This window comes from Camelus bactrianus, chromosome 32, assembly GCF_048773025.1.
Source record: "Camelus bactrianus isolate YW-2024 breed Bactrian camel chromosome 32, ASM4877302v1, whole genome shotgun sequence".
In the NCBI taxonomy this organism is placed as follows: domain Eukaryota; kingdom Metazoa; phylum Chordata; class Mammalia; order Artiodactyla; family Camelidae; genus Camelus; species Camelus bactrianus.
In genome coordinates, this window is record NC_133570.1 from 5401542 (window position 1) to 5427265 (window position 25724).

The following is a 25724-nucleotide window of genomic DNA, read 5'->3' on the forward strand; positions in this document are numbered from 1 at the left end:
CAAACGCGACTTACCACGTGCCTTGCCCACGCTTACACGTGCTGCCTCACCCCATCCCTGTGGGATAGGAACGTGGTACCAAGCAGATGCCAGCACGGCGGGGCTTGTCCAAGGCCCCAGCTTGTAAGTGGTGGAACCAGGACATGAACCCAGGTGCAAAGGCCACAGCCACACTCCCTCCCAGGAAAAGTCGGCAACCTTTGTGTGTCTGGCCATCTCAGCAGCAACTTAGATCAGGGGCTCCTGATTCCTGTAACCTTGTATACTGCTGCAGCCCTGACTGGGTGCTCCCCTCTTAACAGCAGGAAGCAAGGAGGAAGGTTTCTGCACCTTGGAGGTGAGAGCTGACTTGGGAAGCGGATTCGAGCATCCTGGCTTCACCACAGTTGCTGGGGTGTGGGCATTCAAGTTCAGGAAGATAAGTCCGGGAGCATCTTTCTTGGAGCCAGGACTGGTGTGACCACAGACAGGAGATACAGCCGCTCCTGTGATACGGGCTTTCCTCTCCACACCTAGCACAGGGAGAAACAGGCTGAGAAGCGGGTTTTGAGCCAGGTTTCGGAAGGCGTCAGGAGTGGTCGCTGCAGTAATCATCTTTTAAAAGTGAAGAAATAAATTCAGCAACTAAGTGTCAGAGCTTAAAGGTGCTCATCAGTCCTGGGCCCTTAGAAACAGTGCATGATAGGAAACACTGAAATTTTTCATCCTAACAATAGCTAAACATTGATTACCGAGGATTCTCTCTGTGCAAGCACTTTGCTGTCTTAAATTCATTCAGTCCTCACAGTCACCCTGATACAAGCACCAGTATTTTCTCCACGTCACAGAGGAGGAAAGGGCACACCGGGAGGTGAGGTAACCTGCCTGACGTTACGCAGCTGCTGAGTGGCTGGAAACGGAGGTTCCGTTCCAGGGCTGAGCACTTGGCCACACTGTCCCCTCCAAGGTGAGGATGTAGTAATGTATGACTGAATCCTCAGGAAACCCTGGCAAGGCAGGTGGACAGAGGCTGTTCCCATTCGATGGATAAACTTCAGATGGTAAATGATTTGTTCAGGGTGACAGCTAACAAATGCTTTAAGCTGACGCTGAGAATGGACCTTCTGCCTGTAAACCAAGGACCCTACTCACAGTCCAACCTCCCTCAAGTGCCTGGGGCTGAGGGAACTAACAGCCTATCAAGGGCAGACGGTGTGTGTGCGGCGGGGACCAAGGTCTGGGCTGGACTGGGGGACTTCCAGCACCAGACAGGCGCAGGTGATGACTCTGAGACCCCTCCCTGAGAATCAAGTCTGCTATATTAGACACAATAAAAATGACAATTACAGGGGGCAGGATATAACTCAAGTGGTAGAGCACATGCCTATCATGCCTGAGGTCCTGGGTTCAATCCCCAGTATCTCCACTGAAAAATCAAATAAGTAAACCTAATTACCTCCCCCCTGCAAAAAAACAAAAAAAAAAAAAAAAGGAAAGAAAAATGACAATTACAGCAGCTAAAATTTACGCTATGTGTCAGGCGCTGTTCTAGCGGGGGGAACGTGCCTAACTTTTAATCCCCACAAGCAACCTCTGACCCCCATTATACAAATGAAGAAACTGTCCCCTAGGAAGACATTCAGCAAAACTCACACTGGTGTGTGGCCCTTCTGTAAAATAAAGAAAACAGAAAACCCAACCTTACTTTTTTCTACCTCTGCCCTGTAAAAAAAAAAACCAGAATGACACAGGTAGCCTCGCCTGGCAATAAATATTTTAATTTTTGTTTCATTTTTATGATGACAAATAATTTTCAAGTTTATTTCCTTTTTTTTTTTTTTTTTCTTTTAAATACAAAGCTAAACCACAAACAGGTACAACCAAGACATTTTTATCTCACATTTACACACTCCCATCGGATCCTCCTCCAATTCGCTGACCGCTGACCAGGCAAGTGCGGGTTGGGGGAAGACTTTCTTAGGTAGCACCGTCGTGAGGCCGGGGTTGAGGGCATCAAAGTTGAGGACAGGCTCTCATACCTGTCTCCATTCACATTTACCTGGGAGCAGGGGGGCCGGGAGACCCCAGGTCACGGCTCCAGAGCCCCGGCCCCTAAACTACAGGTTAACAGAAAGCGGGAATCGGTCCCCCTTGGGGAGGAAGCTACCTGCTCTTCCTGTCACAGTCAAGGTGAAAACTTTACCCTCAGCCATGATCCCTGGGCCGCTGGCCTGCCCGCTCCCCTGCACCCCAGCAGCTGGGGTGGGGGGCCCTGCATTTCAGGGCATGTAGCTCACCCTTCAGTTCACGGCTGCATTTTCACAGGAAGGACACCAGGTGGTCTGACAAACAAAAGCCTTGACAGCAGGTCTGGAACTTTCAACCCAGCAGAATCAGGGTTGAGGTTGGGGGGGGATTGGGTAAGTAATTTCTGGTCCCACTACAAAACTTTATTTTTGATTAGAATAGTGTACCATCTCAAATCTCTTCTACAGAAACAAAACCAAGGAAAAAAGAAAAAAAAAATTAAAAAAAAACCCCAAACAAAAACGCAGCCACTTCACTCACTTCAAGACCTATATACACGTTAAGTTGTCTTCTGTGGTTTTTTTTTTTGTCTTTTTGCTTTTTGATTTTTATTACTTTTTAAAATAAAACTCAGTGTTCACATTTCTATAAAGAAATTAACCCAGTTTCGGGAAACCCTGTCCCGGCAGGGCCAGGTAAGCGATGCTTTTCCCTGCCCACATCTGCTTTGATTCCCCGCCCTGATGCTGCGAGGTGCCCAGAAAAGCGGCAGCCCGTGGAAGAGTGTTCTAGGCCCGGCCCGTGAGCCGCCGGGTCAGTGAGCTTTCGAGAAAGCAGAGGGGAAGACTATCTTACTGTGAAACCTTTTTTTAAAAAATATTCATACACTTCAATGTGCGCCTGTCGAGATGTCAGGAAACAAGAGCTTGGGAACATCCCAGCCAGGCCATGGCGAGGCGGCGTCTTCCTCACGCCCGCCTGCACTGGGACGTCGGGGGTGCGCGGGGGTGGGGGACAGTCCTGGCTCTTGGGTTGGAGGCAGGAGCATTGCCCGGCTTCCTAGTTCATGTTCGACTCTTTCCTCTAAAACCTGTGCCGAGTCTTTGACTGCACGGGAAGCACAAACGCTTGACTTGTATGCAAAAAAGGTACAAAAACAACTAGAATATAAAAGTTTTGGTAATATAAGGCCATCTGTTCAAGTCCACCTTGGAAACCTGTAACAGATATTTAAATACTACAGTGAAAAGGCATCTTAATATACTTTTTAAAAACATCTGAAGTAATTTGCTAAGATTAAGTGTGTAAAAAAAAAAAATCAATTCCCTTTGAGGGCACTTTGTCCATTGAAGAAGGGAGGCGGGGAGGGGAACGGGGCCGCTGGGCTAATGCTTCAGCCAGGGGTAGGCTTCGATGGAAGCCCTGCTGCGGTCCCCGTAGTCGTACAGGAGCTCCTCCCCGGCCTCGATGTCGCGGGAGGCGATGAGGATGAGGTGAGGCACGCCGCCGATGTCGTGCAGCTTGGTCTGGCAGTTCCCGCATTTACTGTGATTGATCAGCCTCCCCAGGCGGTTTGTCTCTCTAGTCGCATCCACGCTGGCGGGGAGGGAGGGAGGGAGGGAGACGGAGGGTTAAATTGATAAAAAAGCTTTTGAACCTAGCCAGAGTCTCGCTTGCTCTCCACTCTGGGGTGATGGTGATTTACAGCCCCGTCTCTGGGAGAGCAATTCGACTCGAAAAAATATCTTTAGGAGTCTGCGGAGGCGCTGAGTGGGGTGTCTGAGGCGGGGGCGGCTGCAGAGGGGAACGCAAAAGGCTCTTTGTGGCGGCACGGGAGGCAACTGTGGAGTTGTGTGTAATAAACAAATGAACAAAAATCAACCGTGCTGATACTGGGGGAGGCTGTGCGGGGACAGGTGGGAACTCTGTACTTTCCACTCAGTTTTGCTGGGAACCTAAAACTGTTCTGAAAAATACAGTCTATTAAAAGAACAATCAATGACACTGCCACATGGAGAACAGAAAAGTCAGTGATTCCCAGAGCTGCTGTGGCCAAGTGCCCGGAGAGGGAGCGGCCACGTGAGCCCCCCACGCAGGCTTTTACATGACTGGTCCACCTCTTGTCCGACGAGGTGGCATCCTGGACTGCTCCGATCCCCAAAGTAAAAATAGGAAGCGGGGAGAGCTACATCACAGCTTTGAAAACTGGTTAGGTAGCAAGAACTACACAAGAAGCGGGAGTGGCAGAGCCAGGATGCCCTCGGGGGCTCTCTGGCTGGACCTACACCAGGCTGGGGAAACGCCACTCGGAGCACTAGCAGGCTTACCAGTAGGTTTTGCTCAGATACTGAAAATAGTACATGTAGCAGCCTGTGGAGGGGTCTTGTGCGTACAGAGCCTCCCGCTTCTTGGCGTCGGTGATCTCAATGAGGTCCCCGTGGTATTCCACCACAAACTCGCCCCGGGAGAACTGCTTGGTGGCAATCACGCCCCTGCCTTTGCCATCGATGAGGTCAATCTGTTGGGAGGCGCCGAGACAGAGCGTTGGTTCATAATAGCAACAAATGCCGCCGAGCATGGCCAGCTGCCAGGGTGCCAGAGGCCTGCACTGCGTTCCTTAAACAGCTTTAGTGAGGTAGGCCATAAAATTCACTCATTTAACACGTACAGTTCGATGGGGATGATTAAATGCACCCAGCCGTGCGGCTATTGCCACATACCATCACCCCAAGGGGCTTCCCTTGTGCCCATCTGCAGAGCGCTGTTACCCTGGGTCCTCTTGCGATCTGCTACCTGGCTGCCGTCCCCCCCATTTTGCAGATGAGAAAATGGGCTTAGAGAGCTTCCACGCAGGTAGGGAGTGACGCAGCACAAGCTCTGACCCCATCTCAGCCCCTCTAGGGGAGCAGCAGGACCCAGTGTTCCGAGTCTCTCCATTACTCCATCACTGACCTCCCGGGTTTCTCCTCACTCCATTATAAGTGGAGATTGGTGGGGGATGATTGCTTGAGAGGCCCAGACTTAAACTCAGATCCCTCTAGATGGCTGGTGGAAGCTGAGATTTCCAACTCAGGGCCCCAAGCCAGATCGACCCGGCCACCGCTGCGCAGTGACTCCGCCTCATCCACCCAATGTGTCCAAAATATACCAAGAGGAAAGCAAATCTCCTGGGCAGGGCCATTTCCCAGCAAAGCAGTTTAGAAAAAAATTATCTTTATCCTTTTAAAAGTTTCCCCAGGCCTCATGCTAAATGAAAGAAGCCAGATACAACAGGCTTCACATTCTCTGACGCCATGTATATGAAATGCCCAGAACAGGCAAATCCAGAGACAGAAGGGAGACGGGTGGCTGTCAGGCGCTGGGGGACGGGAATGAGAGTGACTGTGCTCTCACCGGGCTTCTGCTTGGGAGGACGAAGAAGTTCTGAAACTAGACAGAAATGATGCTTGTACCACACTGTGAATGTAGAGTGTACTTAATGCCGCTGAACTGAATACTTAACAAATGGTTACAGTGGTCAATTTTATGTCATACGTATTTCATCATAATTTTTTAGAAGCTTCCTCAGGATAACATCTGACATACAAAGCCCGCTCTATGTCCTTCGTGAGGCATTCCCTTAACGACAGTTTGAGCGTCTGGCCTCTGACAACCTGAAGCAGCCTGCCTAGTCACAGTGACCGTCAGAGGGTTAAAGCAGCACGAGGGAAGGTGTGACCTCACGGCCTGCGCCTCCCTGCAGCCGGCCCTGCTGCCCCATAATTACCTTCATTCCTTCTTCCTTCCCGCTTTCAATCAGTTCATCTATTCTTTTCCTTTCTTCAGACTGGGTGGGGAAGAAAGAAGAAACAAGAGCATCAGCATCCTCCGCTGGCCTGTTCCTATAGCCCTCGCTCTCCGGGCTGCCCAGTTGTCCTCTGTGGCATCAGTCCCCAAAGATGCCTAGGCTCCCCAGATCCCATCCTCCCCTCATTGCCCATCTAGGGGGACAGCTCATTGCCTGGGGCTCAACTGGACCAGGAGGGAGACAGAGGTGGCCCAAGGGCAGAAGCAGGCTTGTTGCTGTGTTCTGTATGGCCCATGCAGTGTTTTAAAAAAACATCTGAATCACTGACATCTAAAAACCAGAAATCTGACTTCATATAAAATCAGCTATGGCTGCTCAGAGGCTGTGTCCTTTAGACGGGGCATGTGTGTGCTCCACGTCCCTCCCATCTGATGGCCCCGGCAGACATCTCTGTTTAGGATCTAAGCTACGTCTCCACGGAAGCCGCTGCCATGGATGAGGAGAGGGCCTCCCACCCCAGAGTCAACAATGCCAGGAACAGAGAAGCTGTAAAGGAGTGGACACTCTTCTGGGGCCACTCCCCCCTGTTACCATGCCCACCCCTGCCTTGGGACACCAGGGAACCAACAAGAGCTAAACAAAAACAGACAGGAACCAGGCATGACTCACCAGCGCGGACCCTCACCAAGTAGGACGGCACATATGGGAGTGGCTGGAACAGCAGAGCCCCCTCCCCCACATACACACACACAGAGGTCCACCAGACAGTCTCAAATCCCAGTCCACTCCTCTCCATTTCTATCGCGGCCCCCTAGCCAAGCCACGCCTGTGCTTGCCCGGACACCTGCAACAGCCGCCTTGCTGGTATTCTGGCTTTTGACCATCAACCCTCTCCACTCCTGCCCCATTCTCTGCAGAGCAGCCAGAGGGGTCTTTTAAAAACGTAACGCAAATGAGATTGTATCTTTTTGCTTGGCCCACACTGGCTGGCTTTTACAGAGGCCAGGCTTGTAGGAACCTCAGGGCCTTTGCACTTGCCATTCCATTGCCTGGTATACCCTTTCCCTAATCCATTTGCCTGGCTTGCTTCCTCCCTTCCTTCCAAGCTCTGCTCAAAAGGTACCTCCTCGGAGAAACTTCCCTACTGTGGCTAAACTACCTACCTACTGATTTATTAACCAGTGTCAGAGTGCTAGCCAAAATTATCTTGCTTTTCCATTGTTGTTATTGTTGTTAATTGCTCCCCAATTAAATATACACTCCATGAGTTCAAGGGCCTGATCTTGCTCACGGTGGAGTCTCCTGGCCTAGAACGGTACCTGGCGATCATAAGCCCTCAAAGCAATGACACCGAGCGCACAACCACCTTGTTGAATAGTTAATTAGTTACAAGCGTGCCAAGACCAGCGAGCAGAAGTAAATGGGAGTCATCATGGGAAAGTGGGATAGGCGACGGGGGATTTTCCTGCTGTGACGGAACAGGGCAGAGATGAGCTGAGGAGAGTAGGGGCCGGGCCAGATGCCCTGAATATGAAGCCCTAGTCTGGGTTTCGCTCTGGAGTCTCAGGGGTTTGGGGCACGCAAACAACCAGCTCCGAGCTTCCTAAAGAGTTCCGGCAGCAGCCCACAGCAGGGGTGTGGGCAGGGGTGTGGGCAAGGGCTGTCTAGGGCCTGAGTGGGAAGGGAGCAAGGCCTGCATGAGGGGGAGGGCCTGCCAACAGGAAGGAGGGAGGGATGCAGGAACTCCCGAGCTGGAATCAGCAGGCTGCCCTGCACATCAGGCCAGGGCTGGGCTGGGGATGACGAGGCCAGGGCACTGCCAACAATGCAGTCCCTGCCCCTGTGCGGGCTGTCACTCCACCCACAGCCAAGCCAACCAGCGAAGGGGCCCCCATGGCAAAGAAATGAGGGGTACAGGGCATCTCTCCAAGGCCCAGTTTCCACCCTTCTGTCCTGGCCCTGACCCTGCCCTGGGCCCGGCCCCGCCCGCTCTGTCTTTGGCCATGGCAAGGTGTCTGCAGGGCTCTTTATTTGTTCCACCCCAGATACCCACATCCTCCTCTTACGCCCCGCCTGCCTGGGCCTCGGTTTTGGCCAGCCCAGGAGGGCAGTCAGGTCAGGCCTGACCTCCCCCTCAGATGAGGCCCAGCTGCCCCGCCCCAGGGCTTCACCTCCGCCACCAAGAGAAGGCACCGCCCTGCCAGCCACAGCCCCACCACCCCGGCCAACAGCCGCCTGGCTGTCCTGGCCTGCGACCACCTGGCCATGGTGCTCACTGAGCAGAGCCAACACAAACTGTGAAAGGCAAGCATGGCGCTCCCCGGCCTCTGGCTCGGCATCCAGTGACAGGGCGAGCTTTATTGTGCCTGCAGACCCAGCTCTGGGGACCTAGTGCCTGCTCCCTTCTCCCCATCTGCTGCAAGATTCAGTAGACCTGTGTCATGTCCCACTGCAGCCTTCACTCCTCCAAACAGAAAGGTCCTTGGTTTTTTTTTTTAAATTAAAAAGGCAAACTCAGCTGACCCCACCCTGCAGCCCACGGTGGCCCTGGGTGGACCCCAGGCTCCCTGTGTGGGCAGCGGCCAGGCGGTGTCCCGGCTTCGGGCACCGCCTCGCCCTCTGCAGTGCTAAGTGACCGAGCACAGCCTCCACTGCAGGCGAACATTCTGTAACAGCTTGTTCTTGGCTGAAAGACACTGCCTTTCTAAGGAAATAAAGCCAAAGCTCCTCTCTAGGGGGAAAATGGACCCCCTTTTTTAGTTTTTTTAAATGAAGCCCTGGCAAGTCAAAGAAAAAGTGAGAAAGAGAGCGATCACCACATGTACAGCCACAGAGCTGACATCACAATGCTGAAAGAGTCTGTGTGGGTTGAAATGCTAACTAACACCCACAAGGCCAGGTCCCCCCCGTCTCTGTGGGGGTGGCAATCCTGAGCACGACTCCCAGGCTTCGAGGCTGCCCTGCCAGCCCAGATGCCCGGGTGGGAGGGCGAGCGGAGCAGCCGGTGGGCTGCAGGGCCAGGCCACTCCCGGGGTTCCTGCACAGGGAGGCAGCAGCCACACCTCACTGCATCAAATATTGACTGACTGCCGCAGAGCTCAGCACTTGGCAAACACAGTGGGCGGGGCCTCGCAGCCCAGCTGGCCTTCCTGCCTGGTTCTCACATGTTCCCAGGGCCAGGGCCGGGGGGAAAAAGAGCAGAGAGGAGCCTCGGAAAGGACAATACCCTGGGAGACAAAGGTGATGACAAGAGTTAACTGGTGCCCACTGGCTCAGTTCTAGAGTTCCATGTGCATTAACAGATTTAATCCTCCGGACAAGCCCATGTGTTTATTATCCCATCTTACAGACAGGACAGCAAGGCACAGAATGGTGAAGTAACTGGCCCAAGGTCATCTAACCAGTGAGTAGTTCCCAAGTCACTGCTCTTCACCTCAAGACACAGAAACTTCTGGACAAAGAAGCCTCTGGCAGAACACGCAGCCTGGCACACCACGCTCCAATGGCCCTGCAACAAGTCCTGGAAAAGCCCCCTTTGTGGTGACCCCTGACTTCCCACCCCATGTCCCACAAGCGACAAGGCTCCTTCAGAGAAGCATCTCAACCAAGCCTCAAGGTGACTTAGCATGTGATGATGACCCCACGAGACGGAGGAGAACACCAAGGCCACAGAGGCCAAGAAACCTGTCCTAAGATGATACAAAGACAGCTCCAGCCGTGCGCACCACGCGCTGCCCCCTGGGCCGCCCTGCCCTCCAGGAGCCGGAAGCAGAACCACGTGACTCTACCTGCAGCTCAGCTTTGCTCTTCCTGGAGCTCCTTCGCACTGGATAGAAATCTGTGAGTTTGCGATTCTGTTGCGTTTTTCCTTGAGCTCTGGGGTGGGAAAGGAAGAGGAGGAAGCAAGTCTTAGCACTGAGACCACATTCACATCCAGGAAGCACACAACCCCTTAGGAAGGGGACTCCTTGGAAACGATGTCACTTAAACACCTTTGTCCACTGTGGCCTGGGGTCACTTAGGCTCACCTGCCCACGGGGGCCTCCGAGTGTCAAAGACAGGCTGCCTACTCTCGGCAGGGACGGGGCTCTTGAGCTCTGGACCCCGCCAGACCAAGATGCTGACAGACAGTAGTGCCCCTGGTGGGAACTCAGAAGTCTGAGCCCTACTGCGAGAGGGGCTGAGACAGTGGACGGCTTCCCCCCTGGCTGGCACTGGCATCAGGACCAGGCCGCCCTGCGTTAGCGTGGGGGAGCCCCAGGGGGCACTTACTTTTTCCTGGGTGTCTGTTTGCCCCTGACAGGCTTTTTCAGGGCTTGCTTGGCGGCGGCTGCATTGGGAGAATCACAAGACGAGGTTGGGGTTTTGGGAGGTTCTGCAGCTTCAGATTTTTGGTTTGGAAAAGGTGCCAGGGGACCCCTCCTGGCGTCTTTGATCTTGTGTTCATCGGCCTTCATGGTGCTTCGCATGGCGTTCCCAGAGTTTCTTTTCTCTGTGGGCAGAGGATGGAGAGAGACAGGCTTATTCCAGACTCTCTGTCTCCCGCTTCCTAGCCCTCAGCTGTATTCTAAGAAGGCCACCGGTGTGTGGGGCAGCAGTGCCCTTGGGCTGTTAAGCCTGGTGTCCACTGACAGGTGTCTTGGGAAAAGCACATGGCTTTACTTTTTGATCCAGACACCAGGCAGAGCTCTTGGTCTTCCACATTTTTTTTTCCCTTCAGCTTTGTTGAAGTATAACTGATAAATAAAATTATAAGATACTTGAAATGTTACACCATGATGAGTTGACATACACATTATGAAAGGATTCCTCCCACCATATTAATCAACTCATGAGGTCTTCTGCATCTTGGGGGGACGAGCCCTTCAAGCAGAAGCACCACGGCCCACAACACTGGCAAGAGGGCTCCATCAGTGGCTTCTCGGGAAGTGGGCTGCAGACCCCAGAATAAAAAGCTAGATTCCTAAAGAGCTGGGCCAGCGTTGGTGGACAGGAGTAAGGCAATAAAACAGAACCTCTCTCCCAGTAAAGACTGCTTCCCCAAGAGCTGCCTGGCATGATTCATTTCAGACTCTTTTTAAAAAAATTCCCTCTTGTAATGGTTGAAGCCCGGTGTTCATCGGGGTCCTCAGCATGGTGCCCCGACAGCCGTCAGTATGTTGCGAGGGATGTCGCAAGTGACTTGTTACTAAAAGTAACTGCGGAGCGCTAGTGTTGAACTATTTTTTTCCAGAAAATAATTTACTTTTTAAAAATAAGTAAATAAGGGGAGGGTATAGCTTAGTGGTAGAATGCGTCCTGAGCATGCACGAGGTCCTGGCCTCAGTTTCCAGTACCTCCATTAAAAAAATAATAAATAAATCCAATTACTTTCCCCCACCCCAAAAAATAAATAAATAATAAAAAGAAGTAAATAATACATTGCTGGTGGGAATGTAAAATGGTGCACGTTGGAAAAGACTTTGGCAGTTCTTTAAAATGTTAAACACAGAGTTACCATGTGACCCAGCAATTCTAATCCTAAGCTTCTAGTAAGAGAACTAAGAACACACGTCTACACAAAATACCGGTATACAGACATCTGTAGCAGCTTATTAGTAACAAGCAAAAAAATGGAAACCCAAACATCCATCAGCTGATGAATGGGTAAATGAAATGTGGTCTATCCACAAGATGGAATATTACTCAGCCACAGAAAGGAACGAAGCACTGATACATGCTACAACATGCATGAACCCTGAAAACATTATAATGCCAACACATTATAAGGCCGGACACAAAGGTCACATACAGTATGATTCTGTTTGTATGCAATGTCCGGAATAGGCAAATCCATAGAGATGGAAAATAGATTAGTGGTTGCCTGGGGCTGGAGGGAAAAGGAGGAATGGGGAATGATTGTGAATAGATAAAGGGTTTCTTTTTGGGGTGATGAAAATGTACTAGAATTTGACACAACAGAGGTGATGGTTGCACATATCTGTGAATATGCATTGAACTGTACCCTTTAAAATGGTGACTTTCAGGGTATCAGAATTATATCTCAATAGACAGAAGAGGAAAATAAACATGTCAGCACCCATCCAGAGCACTCTCACTCCCTTACATGCCTTCCTGAGTGGAATGAGAGAGAGTTAAGGCCGAGACGTCGGCATGACCCTAGGAGTGGGTGGGGTTCGGTGCTCGTGGACGTCAGCTGTCACGTCAGTCTGCGTCAAGGCAGGAAAAAGGTAGAGAGTCACGGACAAGAGCCTGGCCCCTGGGGTCTCCTCCAATGTACATCCAGCCTCCAATTCTAATTTTCGCCATTTAGTGAAACCACGAGTCAAACAACCTAGCTTGTGTACTATGTTATGATTTAGGACAATCTATGTTCTGCCCAGTTCTAGAAGGGATAGGAGACTGGCTAACCACCTTCAGGAGAGAGCTCCTCCCCCAGTCCCAGTGTGGTGAGTGCTACCCTGCATAGAGATGCAGGGGGGAGCAGGCGCGATGTTTGAGGTCCAGTGGGGGAAAGGGCTGAGTATGCAGCCTTCACAAAGTCTTTCTGCACTCATGCTTTACCTGGTCTTCAGAACAGCCCTGTAACATAAGACTCCCTTCTCTCCCACTGTACAGACGAGAGAACTGAGGCTCAAAAAGAGTAGCAAACTACCCTCGCCCCTTCCTTTTATCAGTGGCAGAACCAGGATTAGAACCTAAGTCATCTGAAATAACATCACCCCAGGCACCAGGGGAATCAAGCCCAGGGCTGGCTCCAGCCCCTGGTTCTCCGTTCTGGCCCCAGAGGCTGAGCTACACCATCCCTTGTGGCACTTTGTTAATGAATACAAAGCTTCCTTGTATGGAGCTGCTGGTAGCCAGAGTTCTGCTTCTTTAAGGCAAGTGTTAATTAGAAGGGAGCACAGTGAATTGGGGAAAGCTCATGCACCCCCCACTGCCCCTTTAAAATGGAATATTCGGATTAGAGCAAGATTTCTAAGAGGTTTCAGCATGTTTTACAGGGCCAGACAGAATTTTCAGTAACCATATATTTTCTTGCTCCATAGTTTAACTCCAAATCTCATTCCAGAGGATGCTGCTTCAGAGAGTAGCACGGAACACTTGAGTGGAAAGAAAATTTAGGACGGAAGTCAAGGCCATCTCGTAAATGGGAAGGAAGTCAGTTCCTTGGGTTCACACGACTCCGCCGGAGTGCAAGGGCCTGGTCTGGACAACCCAGACTCATAATTTCTGCGCTTTTAGCACTTGTGAATCCCTTTAACTGCAGGTCAGGTGCTGCATTTTTGCAGCCTGGCAACTAATCAAGCCTGAAGGACATGCTAACGCTTGTGAAAGCAGGGAGAACCAGTTAGACCAACAGGGCACATGCCCTGGAAAAGGCCACCCTTTCCCCTGTGTCTGTGTTTCTCAACAGCAAGACAGAACATGGTTCAAACCTTTCAAACTCTGGCGTGAGAGGGCTGGATAAAAACTTAACATACATGCATCATTATGCAGGATGCAACCCAATCAGCCATGGTCAGAACAAGGCCGTGTCACAGGCTTACCGTCGCGTTTCCTGTAGATGCCGGATAATGGCTTCCCCTGGCATTTGACCTCGTGATGTGCAACTGAGTTCTCTTCCTGAAGGGGGGAACGCATTCCAGAGCATTTGTTCGGGCTCATGTAGGTATAGATCTTTGATTGCCCGGTAAACACGTTCTCCTAAAACGACAAACGCATATTCTGAAAGAGGCTTCAAAAAGAAGATCTCACAGCATTTAAGCAAAGAAGGGGCAATCAGGAAACAATCCACAAAAAAACAGACAACGTCGCTCAAAAACTGGGCTACCAGGGGAAGCCAGGCCCAGTAGAGCAGTGGAGGGTCTAGAATCCCCCTGGTCCAAGTCGGTCTCTAATTCCAGTCGCTGAGGCGGGGCGTCTGGCCAGGGGGAGAACCAGTTGTCCACAAAGGTCTATATACGAAGGAGGCAACCCACCAGTCTCCGGGAGGTCAGAACAAGCAGGGTAAACAAGGCTGGGATCTGAAGGGTTGGCCTCTGCGCAGGAGCTGACTGCCCTGGCAGGAGTTTCTAGCACAGAGACAGGTCTCAGAGAACCTGACTGACCACTTCTTGGTGGTGAGATCAGCTGGTAGGACTTGCCATTACTGCCCCAGCCTTCTGTGTGCCCAAGCCAGGCCCCACTTAAATCCTCCCAGGGCCGCGGACTGGACTGTGGTTTTGATAATTCTCGCCGGCTAACTGGGGACTGCAGAGCTAGTGAAAGCAACGCCAAGGGCCAGCGCGTTGAGGGCGGTCGCTATTGCGGTGGGCAGGCAGGTGGGGCGGTACAGGTCACTGCCGGTGTCTCTGGGTGTGGGGCCTCTCCTCTGAGTAAGTGCAGACCGGAGGAGGGCTTTCTCAGAAACACTGCTGGGCCTTTCTGCCTGGTGAGCCATTGAACACCAAGTCAGCAAGACCCGTGACCTCCCTGAGGGCCCCGGGCAGGCCCCGCACACTCTGGGAAGGCAGCCACCGGGGTGGCTGGGTCTCGGGGCATGGAAATGCCATAAAGACACAAACTTTTCCGAGGTCGAACATTGCCAGGGTCATGGCGGAGCGAGTGTGGACGCCACTCCCAGGCAGGCAGCAGAAAAGGAAGCTGCCCGGCCGGGCGCCCCGCCCGCACCCCCGCCCCAGGGCCGCGGGCGCGCCCACGTGCTCTCGGAGCCGGGCCGGCGGGGGCGCCCGGCCGCAAGGCCCCTCGGGGAGCGCCGAGCGAGTGCGGGGAGGGTGCCTGCTTACCCCGTTGGTGCGGGGCCTCCCCGGGCCCCTCCGCTCCACCATCTCCGGGCCCGGGGCCGTCGCTGCCACCGCCGCCGCCGCCGCCGCCGCCTCCACCGCGCGGGGCTTGGACATCTTCCTGCCTGGAGAGGGGGACCCGGGGGAAGCGGGGGAGGGGGCGCTCAGGGCGCGGCGGGGCGGGGAGCGGGGCCGCCCGGGCCGGGCGCCGCGGTGGCGCCTCCCGCCGCAGCCATGTTCCGAGGGCCCGGCGGCGGTGGGCCGCCCGCGCCGCCGGGAGGCCGGGGCCGGCCGGCCAGGCCGGGCCGGGGCCCGCGTCGCCCTCCCGCCGCCCGGCCCGGCCGGGCCCCGCGCGCCGCCCGCCCCCCGCGCGGCCGGGCCCGACACACCCACCTGCAGCCCGGCCAGGCCCATGGCGGCGCGCCCCGCGCCCTCGCCGTCGCGGCCCGGCCACCACTGCTGCCGCTGCCGCTGCTGCTGCTGCTGCCGCCGCCACCAGCGCCGCCGCGGCGCCCCGGGGAAGGGCCGGCGGCGCCCCACGGCGCCCCCTTCCCCCATGGCCTGCGAGGCTGGGCCCGGCACCGCGCGCCGCGGCAGCCCCGGCCGGCCCGGGACCGAGGACGCAGGGAGGGAGGCGCTGGCGGCGCGTCCTCCGCGGCCCGCCCGCTCGCCACCGCCGCCGCCGCCCACCGTCCGCTCCCGGCCGGGGAGGGGGGCTGGCAGGGGCGGCGCTGCGAGGCTCCTCCGGAGGGAGGGAGGGAGGGAGGGAGGGAGCGAGGGAGGGAGCGAGGGAGGGCGGGCCCCGCGGTCGCGACGAATCCCGACTCGGGCGCGCCCCCTCGCGCGCGTCCTCAGCCACTCGGGGAGGAAGGGGTGGGAAACATGATAATAACAGCCCGGCTCCTTCCCTTGCAGCTCAACGGATATTTCGGGAGACCTGTCGGTGCCAGGCGCAGTCAGCCGCGGTGAGCGCGACAGGCGAGAGCCCTTCTGTGCGCCGGTGCGCACGGAGCGTCTTCCTGGGCATTTAATCCTCCCCGCAAGCCCCTGGCAGCCAGGTCCTGGGGCAAACCCGTTCACGATGAGGATGCTGAGGCTCCAGGGAGGTGCAGGGGGCTTGCCCAAGGCCACAGAACTAGAAGGTGATCGGGTCAGGTGTGAAACCGAGGCGGTCTGCACTTGACCGGTACAGACCCTGGGGAGATAGAGCCAGGAATTATAATGGTATGTTTACTGGGTGCTTCTCTTGCATACGTTATCTCATTCAGACCTCACAACAGCCCTGTGAAGGTAGACACCATTATTATCTCTTCCACAGACAAGGAAAACAAGGCTGAGAGAAGTGAGGAGCTTGGCCAAGTTCTCAGAACTAGAAATGGATTTCTGGCCAACAGATCCCAGAGCCTACACTCCCAGCCACTACCTTCCGGTTTACAGATGAGGAAATGAATAGGGAGGAGCCAATGGTATCGCAGAAGGGTTTAGCAAGTCACCCAGGTCTCCTTTACCCCAATGAGAAAATGTCCTAGGCAGGCAGGGGTTCCAGGCTCTGTAGTGTCTCCACATAGCTTACTGCCCTGCACCAATGTGCTGTAGCCATTAGGGTTTGAGGGCCAAAGGCCAGAGAGTCCCTGTATTTGTGCAAAGTCATAGATGCAAACAAGACACCTCGGGGCATCTAGCTCTTGCTGCTTGGATTATGGCCTGGGAGGAAAAGATTGGGTATCTCTCCCTGCATCTGCCCCAGAGGTGCTTTGTGACCACAGCCAAGTCCCTTCCCCAGTCTAGGCCTCAGCATCCTCGTGGATAACAACCAAGAACTATGAATGCCATACCCCGCCCAGGGCACCTTCCAACATCCACAGATAAACAAATGGCTGTCACTTTAAGTAGCTGCCTCCCCTTAGAAGGGATAAGACAGTGGATTAAATGGCAAGGCACTGCTCAGGACAATGCCTCCCAAATCAGCTCGTTCTTTAGCATTCTTCAGAGGAGGGCTAGGGAAATTGCCCTCCCCCCATCCCTACCCAACCACTAACTCCAGTAGGGTAGGGCACTCTGCCTGTTTAAATACCCAAGGGGCTATGCAGAGAGTTACAGAGGATTCTAAAGTGACATTGTGACACCCAGGTTGAGCCATTTGAAACAGTGTCTGTTACCTCTGCAGGGTAGAGAAGGTTTGTAGTTTGTTGCCAAACTATCATGGGAATCATGGTTTGGGAGTAGGAAGCAGCTTCTTAGATAGTTATGTCCAATTCTCTACTATTTTAACTCCCCCCACCCCCCACTACACACACATACTTTAGAGCTTTCTCTATTTTAGCCCATAAATGCACGGGATACATTAAAATACAAGTCTAGCACTCATCCCTCTCAATTCTGCAGCTCTAGTACCTAGAAAATGTAGCACAAATCATCCAGTATAAGTTTCAAAACACTTTCTTTTCTCCGTACATGAGGTGTTCATATATATACAACAAATACATATAGCCATCAGCAGACATAAAAACCCTTAATGCTGTCAGGGATCTCACAGAAATAGAATTCAATCACAAGGATACTAATAGCTAACACTTTTGAATGTTTACTGTGTTAGGCCCGATAATAATGCATTATTTACTTTAATCTTCCCAACCATTTATGAGAAGGTACTATTCCTATTTCACAGATGTATAAATTGAGGCTTGGGAAAGATAAATCACTTGCCTAAGGGTTACGAGACTGAAATAGTGAAGAAGCTGGGATCTGAACCCAGTTCTGCTATATGAGGGTACTTTACCAGAAAAAATGTATACTGCTTTCCTCCAACTCAGACACCAAAATACCAATTCAATCATTCAACAAGCATTTACTGACTACCTACTGTGTTCCCAGCCCCATGCTACAGACACAACAGTGAACACAGAGAAAGATGGAGCACGGTGAGGCCAGAGAGGTCAGTAGACCCCTGAAGGCCATGATGAGGGCTGTGGACTTGATCCTAAGAGCAAAGGGGAGGTTCAGGATGGGGGGAGTACTGAAGGCCACATGATTAACATCTGTGTTCTTGGGGACCACTCCAGCTGCTGAGGCATAATAAACTGGAGATGGTAACAATGGAAAGAGGCAGACCAAGTAGGAGGCCATCTGATAGTGGGAGCAGAGATGGAGAAAAGTAGAGAGTGACCTTGCTCAAACCAATACCCTCAAGGCTGTAAATACGTACCAGATTGTAAAACTTCAAAACCAGAGAGGAGTTGCCTGGTATCTGAACATTTTCTTTGTGTGACTCAGCAAGGCTCTCAAAGTGTCATACAAGTTAGGAACAAAGACTGCTTTTCTAGAAGAAAAGACTGACCCTTCATTTGAAGTACTGTAAATGATTCAATATCTACCACGTTAAACGCCCAATTTAATGGTTTGCAAGAATAATGGAGCCTAAGAAATAAATGACTACTCATTTGGGGGTCAAGTGAGTCAGAGAGAATCTCTAACCAGTACGTTTTAAAGGTGATTTGTAAGCCTGTCATGGCAGAAGCTGGGAACACTCATCTTCACTTTGAATAAGTCAAGGGAAGTAGAGTGGAACGAGTAAAGACACAGAATGGCCAGAGTCTGGACAGTGACTTTGGACTTCAGCTTCCACCTCTGAAAAATGGAAAAAAACAGTTCGTAAAGGTTAACTGAGTTAATAAAGTACCTGGCCCTCAGTGGTAATTATTATTTGCCCATATTAAGTATTTAAGTGGTTCAGTAACAAAGTGGTTCATTTTTTCCCCCATAGATTAATTAGAGCAGGCTATTTTTTTTTAATTGACTACTGTTGAAACAGGTAGTTTAAATGATTTTGCTGTGATGGGAAAAATGAGTCAGGGAAGCATAGCTTTATTCAGATTTGTCACAGAAATTACTCAGATATTAGTAAATATACTTTGTGCTGCTTAACAACTTTCCTGAAGGAAAATATTCACCTTAATTTTCTCTGTCGATTGAGTTATGAAGCTCTTTAACTTGAAGTTCACGATGCCTCATTTCTTAATTATAATCTGGGTAAATCTTGTCCCAAAAGACCCTAAAGGGATGCTGGGAGAGTAAATGATGCAACTGGGTGCAGGGGCTGAAAACAAAGAGGTCCAGTAAATACTTGCTGAATGAATCCTTATTCATTATGATCTCTATAGGGAGAATACTGCATTAAGGCAAATCCCTCCCAACATGTAATACCTTGGAATTTTGAGGGAAATGTAAAACCTCAACTTATTTCTTTTAAATAATAATTCTACTCAACCATAACGCTCAAATTTTTGCATTAAGGAGACACAGCGGCTGGAAATGACCAGCGATTGGAGATCACTTTGCCGCATAACGTGGATCTTACTGTTCTGACAGCAAATTAAGTGTGCAAAGAACTTCAGGCAGGGACACCGCCTCCCTCGCTGCTGCACAATCCCACGCAAGCCATTTCCCGTGGGCAGGAGTCCTGATCAGGTGCGGGGCGAAGGATCGCCCTGGGAGGTGCCAGGGGACTCGCCTCACCCCAAAGTGGGCCATGGGGGCCCGTCCCCGCCCCAGCGGCGCAGAGCTGACTCAGGGCGTGGGGAAGGAAAGGAAGGCGCCTGCCGCGGTGTAGACTCCGACGCGCTCCTCACCATGTAGGTTACCGATCTGTGCCCTCGCCTTGGGGTCACCTACTTTCTCAACCAGAGAGAGCTCTAGGCAGGCGAAACCTCGCCCTCTCCCCTATTTGTATCAGTAACAACCATTCCGCGGGGGTGCCCAGCGCTTCAGTTTCCAAACAGCTTTGACATATGGCCCCATTACCTCCGGAGAGGCAGGCCAGCGGGTGCCCACACATGACAGAGGGGAAACCGAGGCAGGTGGGTGGGGGGGCTTCCGGGGGCTTCGGAAGCATGGGGGTGGCCAGGTGGGGAAGGTTCCGCAGCCCCCCCCCCGCTTCCCCCCTTATCCCCGCGCTCAGTCTGAGCAGCCCGCGGGACAGCGCCTCCTCGCTGCCGCTCGCGCCACCTCTGTCCCACCTCCAGCGCGACCCCCGACCCCAGCTGCCCCGGCGCTGGCCACCTGGGCCAATACCTCTAGCCATGGCCCTGCTCTGTCACCGCCTGGGATCTCCCGGGAAACGCAGCTTTCGAAAAAAGTTGCAACAACTGTAGCCAACTGCTCCGCCGGGCCCCGGCTGCTACCCTGATTGGCGCCGCCGCCCGTCTCTCCCCGGGGCGCCCGCCGTGATAGGCGCATTCTGGAGGGAAAGCCCGCCCTTCTCCCCGCCTCCCCGGCGGGGGCGGGGCGAGCGGCCGCACTTTCTACAAACGCTTTCGGGACAGGTCCCAGCGGAGGAGATGGGAGGGGGTTTAAATTTTACCGTCTCTCTGCGTTGATTGGCTGCGCTGGAAGGACACCTTTGCTGCCATTGGGAGGCCCCAAACTCCGCCCTCCCGGTGCTGAAGCTCCGCCTCAGGAGGGTCAGTCACGCGGCTGGAGGCCCGGGCTCAGAGTAGACCTGCTCAGGACTTCCGGTTTTTATCGGGTTTGCCTGGAAGACGACCTTTGACCCCTCGACCTCCCCTTATGGCCTGGGAAGCCCCGCTCTGAGCAGTTTAATATCTGCACCACCTTGACCTTTCCAGGAGTTTAATCCATTCACTCCTAGGTTTGAAAGGTTTATCCAGTCTATTCTTCCAGTATTCGAAACCCGCTGGCACAGCTCCTACCAACTAACTGAGTCAGCCTCCCAGAACTACAAGGATCCTAGCCCAACACACCCACCCATTTTACAGATAGGGAAGCCGAGGACCAGCGGGAACAGGTAACTTACTTGCCGCCCAATGTCACCCAGCAGTTTAATTGCAGGTCCTGGGTCAGTCTTTTGACTGTTAGTCCACTAGAGGGCTACCTTAACCCCAGGGAAACCACTCTGCACCTTTTCCCACCCAGGAGAGCCTCAGTCAGTATGATCCCAGAGAAGCACAGGTGTCATGGGTATTCTTTGCTTTGAACACTGGTAAGCTCTTCCCTTGGGACCCCTCCTGGAGATAGGGGTAGAAGTCACTCATCCATTCTCTCTCTTTGGGCCCCAGGAAGATTTTGGAATCCCCACCATTGCACCAGGAAAGTACGAGAGCAAAACAAGGTGATAATATGTGAAAGCCCAGAAAAAGTAGGAAGTGACACTTTTGTCACTCACTGTGTGCCCTTTGGTATATCATGTCAGCTCTCTGGCCCTCAACGTACCCAGCTGTCAAATGATGGAGTCTGGTTATCATCTCCAAGATTCCTTCCAGCTTCCATAAATATATAAAGGTTTTTACTTTCTCTAAAATGCATTAATTCAACATTTATTAAGCTGTTTACCTGGCACTGTCTGGTCCCCCAAGAATACAGTGGCAAATAAGACAGGTCCCCATACCTTTTAGGGAAGAAAAAAGATAATGTTAAATAGTGATTAATACTTGAGTAAAATGAATTTTACGGAGTGTGAGTGGGGAGATCATTGCTTCTATAGATTGGTGAAGTCAGAGAAATCCTCTTTGCTCTTTTTTTCTTTCTTTCTTTCTTTCTTTTTTTTTTTTTTTTTACAGTCCATGTCTTTTATTTTCCTTACACCATCAGTTCAGGCTCCTTTCCATTGGCTCTCACCAAGTACACTTCTCTGCGTGGAGCAGGCTGGTGCTTCAGCTGAACCCAAGTACCTTTCTCTTTAGCTTCCTTCTTTTTCTGATCATTTTCCTTCACTCGTTTCAGGAAGCTATCTCAGCTCTTAGAGTGCTTAATATGCTCAACACGCACATTAATTCTCCTGGCAAGAATCTTGCCCTTAACTTGTTTGTTTACAATAATGCCAACAGTGTGCTGGGTAACACTGTAGACTCCTCCAGGTTTGCCGTGGTAACAGTTGTGAGGCATTCCTTTTTGAACAGTACCGGTTCCTTTGATGTCTACAGTATCACTTTTCTTACAGATCTGCATGTATGAGGCCAAAGGAACAGCTCCATGTTTTCTAAAAGGTCTAGAGCACATACAGCGGGTGCCTCTCCTCTTTCCCTTTGTGTTGGTCATTTTGGCGAGTTACTGGAAGATGGTGGATCCGGCTGGGAAGGTAGGCGGGGGCTAGACCACGGAGGCCGTGCAAGGCTGTGCTGCTCTCTGCTCTAAATTCACTTTTCTCTGCCCTGAGATAGCAAGGCTGCAAAGCGGATTGCACCTTTGTCACCTGGTGTTAGGGCCTGTCACTGGGGGACTGTCTCCTACAGGAAGACTGGAAGACAGGGAGAGGGACCAGGGACTTACGCCTGTTCACTTGTGTTCCTGTCATGCACCTGAGTAACAACATTTTACTTCTGACAGGGCATTTGGTTCATTCTCCAGGTTCTTGTGAGGAAAGTCTCATCATGCTACCTCGGAAGTCCCAGCAGCAGCCCCACTTTCGAGTTCCCAGCCCCAGCTTCGCAGGGCCCACCCCGAGGCTCCTGAAGGGCCAGCACCACCTTCGTGGTGCCCCTTTCTCAGAAGCATGAGGACCAGCCCTCAGGAATCCTCTGATTCTTCTTCCTCTACTAACCCCACCTGTTCTCTCTGTTCTCCAGCTGTAGAAGTGGGAGCTGCTTCCTGCCGTGGTTACGAAATTACCTCGATGGTTGCTTTTTGCTTTTTCAGTCCTCTGCCACCTGTTGAATGAATTTCCTATTTTCCTAAACTCTGTTTTCCTGACCGGACCCTGACTGACACAGAAGCTGTTAGTAGGGGCTTAGACTTTTATCCCAGGTCTGATAGGAAGCCGTTACATAGTGCTATGCCAAGTGTAGGTAGATAGATTGGTGAATCTGAACAGTGATTTTGCAATAATTACTGTTACATAAGTTGCAATAATTTCTATTAAGATTTGGAATCTTGGAATAATGTGACATGTTTCTGGAAGGTCTGTTTAATGATCTCCATTTTCCTAAAATGGCCACATCACGTAGGTGAAATCACACCAGTCCTGAGATGGCTTTTCTTGCTCTAGTGTTATCTTTGCATTAATATTTGCTCCAGGCTTTTGCTATTGTTAAATACTTTATGTTAGCATCAGTTCTTATAAGATTCTACCGAATGGGACATGTGAATCCTTAAGTTTCACAGGTGGTGGCCACTGTGATGTACGAACTCCTTTCCATTCTTCTGTGAATATACACACACACACACACATATATATACACCCATATATATCTCACGTACATATATACATTTTCCTATTATACGTACGTGTGTGTATATATAAATATGTGTGTATGTATGTCTAGCTAGCTATTCACAGGTATATAAATATATTAAATTCCCCCATATGTAGATATACCCGTATATGTTAATATGTGCAATACATATATGATATTTGTAATATGATTAGAACTCAAACAAGTGAGAGTAAAACAATACTCTCTACCTCATAGGCTTATTGTGAGAATTAAATGAGAGAATGCATATAAAGCATTTGGGGATTTATAAGGGTGAAATGGTAGCCATTTAGCACTGAACTTTTTTCTTCTAAGTGGAGGTGCTGGGGATTGAACCCAGGACCTCCCTCGTGCGTGCTGAACATGTGCTCTGCCACTGAGCTCTACCCACCCCCAGCAGTGAACTTTTGAATAAAGTTACAAGATTCCATCTTAGTGAATTGCTGTCCTTTGGAGTTATTTAACACTTTCTTCCTCTTTTTTTCTTTTTTTTTTTTTTTTTTTAGTGTCCTAGAAGGGAGGCCAAAACTTGACCAAAACTCGAATGAACACAAGAACTTGGCGTCAGATGATATACAGTCATAGTTTCTATGCTTGATGAGCCTTTTTTCTCATCTGTTATAAATAAGTGTATCTTTTCTCCCCACATCTCTCTTTAAGAAAAAGTACTACAAACTAGGAATTAGGAATACTTTAGGATTAGGAATACCTTCAAGTTTTAAAAATTGTAATTTTACTGCAAAAGCAAATGGAAAAATGTATGTATTAACGAGCAACGGCAGTATTTTGTTTGTTTTGAAAGATGATTTAGAGATGGTTTGGCAGCAGCGCTGAAGCTGTTCAAATTAGAATGTGATTTTTCTTCCTTTTTTTTCTGTGCGGGCTTTTTCTGGCTGGACCTTTAATTTGTGAGTTGGAAGAGATGAATGAACACCATCATTTTGTTTCTGAGAGATGTTGTGTTCGTTTGCTTGGGCTGCTGAAGCAAAGCACCACCCAACTAGGCAGTTTAAATAACAAAAACGTGTTCCCTCAGGGCTCTAGAAGCTGGAAGTCCAAAACCAAGGTCTTGGCTGGATTGGTTCCTTCTGAGGACCAAGAGGAATATTCTGTTCCGCGCCTCCCTCCTAACTCCTGGTGGTATGCTGGCTTTCTTTGGCGATCCTTGGCTTGTAGAAGCATCACCCTGACCTTTGCCTGCCTTTTCACATCATGTTTCTCCCTGTCTGTCTCCAAATTTCCCTTCATAAGGACACCGTCTTGTTGGATTAGGGCCCACCCTAATAATCTCATTTTAATTTAACTAGATCTGTAAAGATCCTTTCTCCAAGTAAGGTCAGGAGGGGAGGGTGTAGCTCAAGTGGTAGAGCGCGTGCTTAGCACGCAAGGGGCCCTGGGTTCAATCCCCAGGACTTCTGTCAAAAAAATAAGTAAAACCTAACCACCTCCAACCCCCCACTAAGAAAAAACTAAACTAACAAATAAGGTCACTCCTGAGATTCATATTAGGTCTCCACGGTATTAATTCACCAGGGACACAATTCAGTCTATAAAAACAGTGGGGTTTTTCTTAATTAATAATTTAAAGATCTTAAATGTGGTGCTTTTACAGGAAAGTTTATAAAAACGAATAGCAGGCCGTCCATTATAAATACATTAAAAAGTATTTCTTTAAAAATACATACATAGGGTGAAAACTTCAAGCAGAAACTCTCCTCCCAGCTAATGTGAATCCCTCAACTCCAAAACTATTCCATGCATATGCTACCATAGTACCTTAGAGGACGTAGAGATGAGGCTATGAGTAATGATCAAAGAGATGATGACTATGAACACTTTTGGGTAGCTGAGGAGTTGTCAGAACATTCTAGAAATCCATATTAAGAAACAGGACACTTGACATGTTTGAAGTTAAAAAACTTAATCCTCATTACTTGTGGTGACTGAGAGTCTGTGTTTTAAGTCTTTGCCTTTATTTTTCTGTCCATTCTTCTTCTGCCTTTACCTTTACTAAAAATATGTATACATATTCTGTGGATTAAAAATGTCCTGACTTTCTTGGGACAGTTTGAGTCTTTATCAGTTCATACTCAAAAACAATTGATAATTAAGTGAGTAAAAACCCTTAAAAATTAGCTTAAATATATGTTTGAACCTTTCTTTTATTTAGATTTTTTTGTTGTTGGGTGGAGGTAATTGGGTTGATTTCTTTCTTTATTTTTAGAGGAGGTACTGGCGATTGAACCCAGGACCTCATGCATGCTAAGCATGCGCTCTACCACTTGAACTGTACCCTCCCTGCCTTGAACCTTTCAACATTGCACTTTAGTTAGTATCTGTATTGGTCAAGATTGTTTTGGATTGCAAATGAGGGAAACAAAGCTCAACCTGGTTCGAGAAAATAAGGGAGTTCCTTATTTCTCATAACAGAAAAGTAAGAGTAGCTTCAGGCATGACAGGATCCAGAGACTCCAAGGATGTCACTGGGATTTAGTTTTTCCCCCTCTCTCCCTATCCAGGTCTTTGCCCCGCTGATTTCTAGGTTGGTCTCCAGCTCCGCTTTGTGGCCTCTGCTCCCACTTTCCAATGTTATTTTGGCAAAGGAGTGTCTTTTTGTATTATTTTCAATACAAAGTTTTGCCATTGAATCTCACTGGCTGGCGCTAAACCAATTCATGTGGCCTGGCAGTGGATCCAGTAGTCCAACTGCCCAGACCCAGATTACATGCTCTACACTGGAGTGATGTATGTGGGAGATGGGTACTGCTTTCCAAACCACATGGAGTTTGAGAGGGATTGATACAATTAAGGTGCTGCTATCTGAAGAAAGAGATGGATTCTGGGCAGTCAAAACAACTGCTGTTCCAAAACACACGATTTTTAGGGCAGTGGAAATACTGAATGATGCTGTAATGATGGACACATGTTGTTATACAT

General features: G+C 50.7%; 1 protein-coding gene and 1 pseudogene across 4 annotated transcripts; both read right to left on the minus strand.

Moving 5' to 3' along the window:
• Positions 1–1736: 1736 nt before the first annotated feature.
• KMT5A (lysine methyltransferase 5A) lies at positions 1737–19773 on the minus strand. 4 transcript variants are annotated; one of them, XM_074356383.1, is made up of 8 exons: positions 19651–19773; positions 14584–14705; positions 13345–13501; positions 10067–10286; positions 9583–9670; positions 5774–5833; positions 4335–4525; positions 1737–3603 (listed from the first exon to the last, which is right to left on the minus strand). In XM_074356383.1, the coding sequence occupies exons 1-8, from the start codon at positions 19658–19660 to the stop codon at positions 3393–3395; spliced, it is 1059 nt and encodes a 352-aa protein (XP_074212484.1). In that variant the 5' UTR covers positions 19661–19773; the 3' UTR covers positions 1737–3392. The 4 variants fall into 4 exon arrangements, with proteins under 4 accessions (XP_074212484.1, XP_074212485.1, XP_074212483.1 ...); XM_074356384.1 differs by lacking the exon at positions 19651–19773 and adding an exon at positions 14974–15106; XM_074356382.1 differs by lacking the exon at positions 14584–14705 and having other exon boundaries at positions 19651–19675.
• A 44-nt stretch (positions 19774–19817) lies between these two features.
• On the minus strand, positions 19818–23129 carry LOC141575807 (large ribosomal subunit protein eL21-like; annotated as a pseudogene).
• Between the last annotated feature and the right edge of the window lie 2595 nt (positions 23130–25724).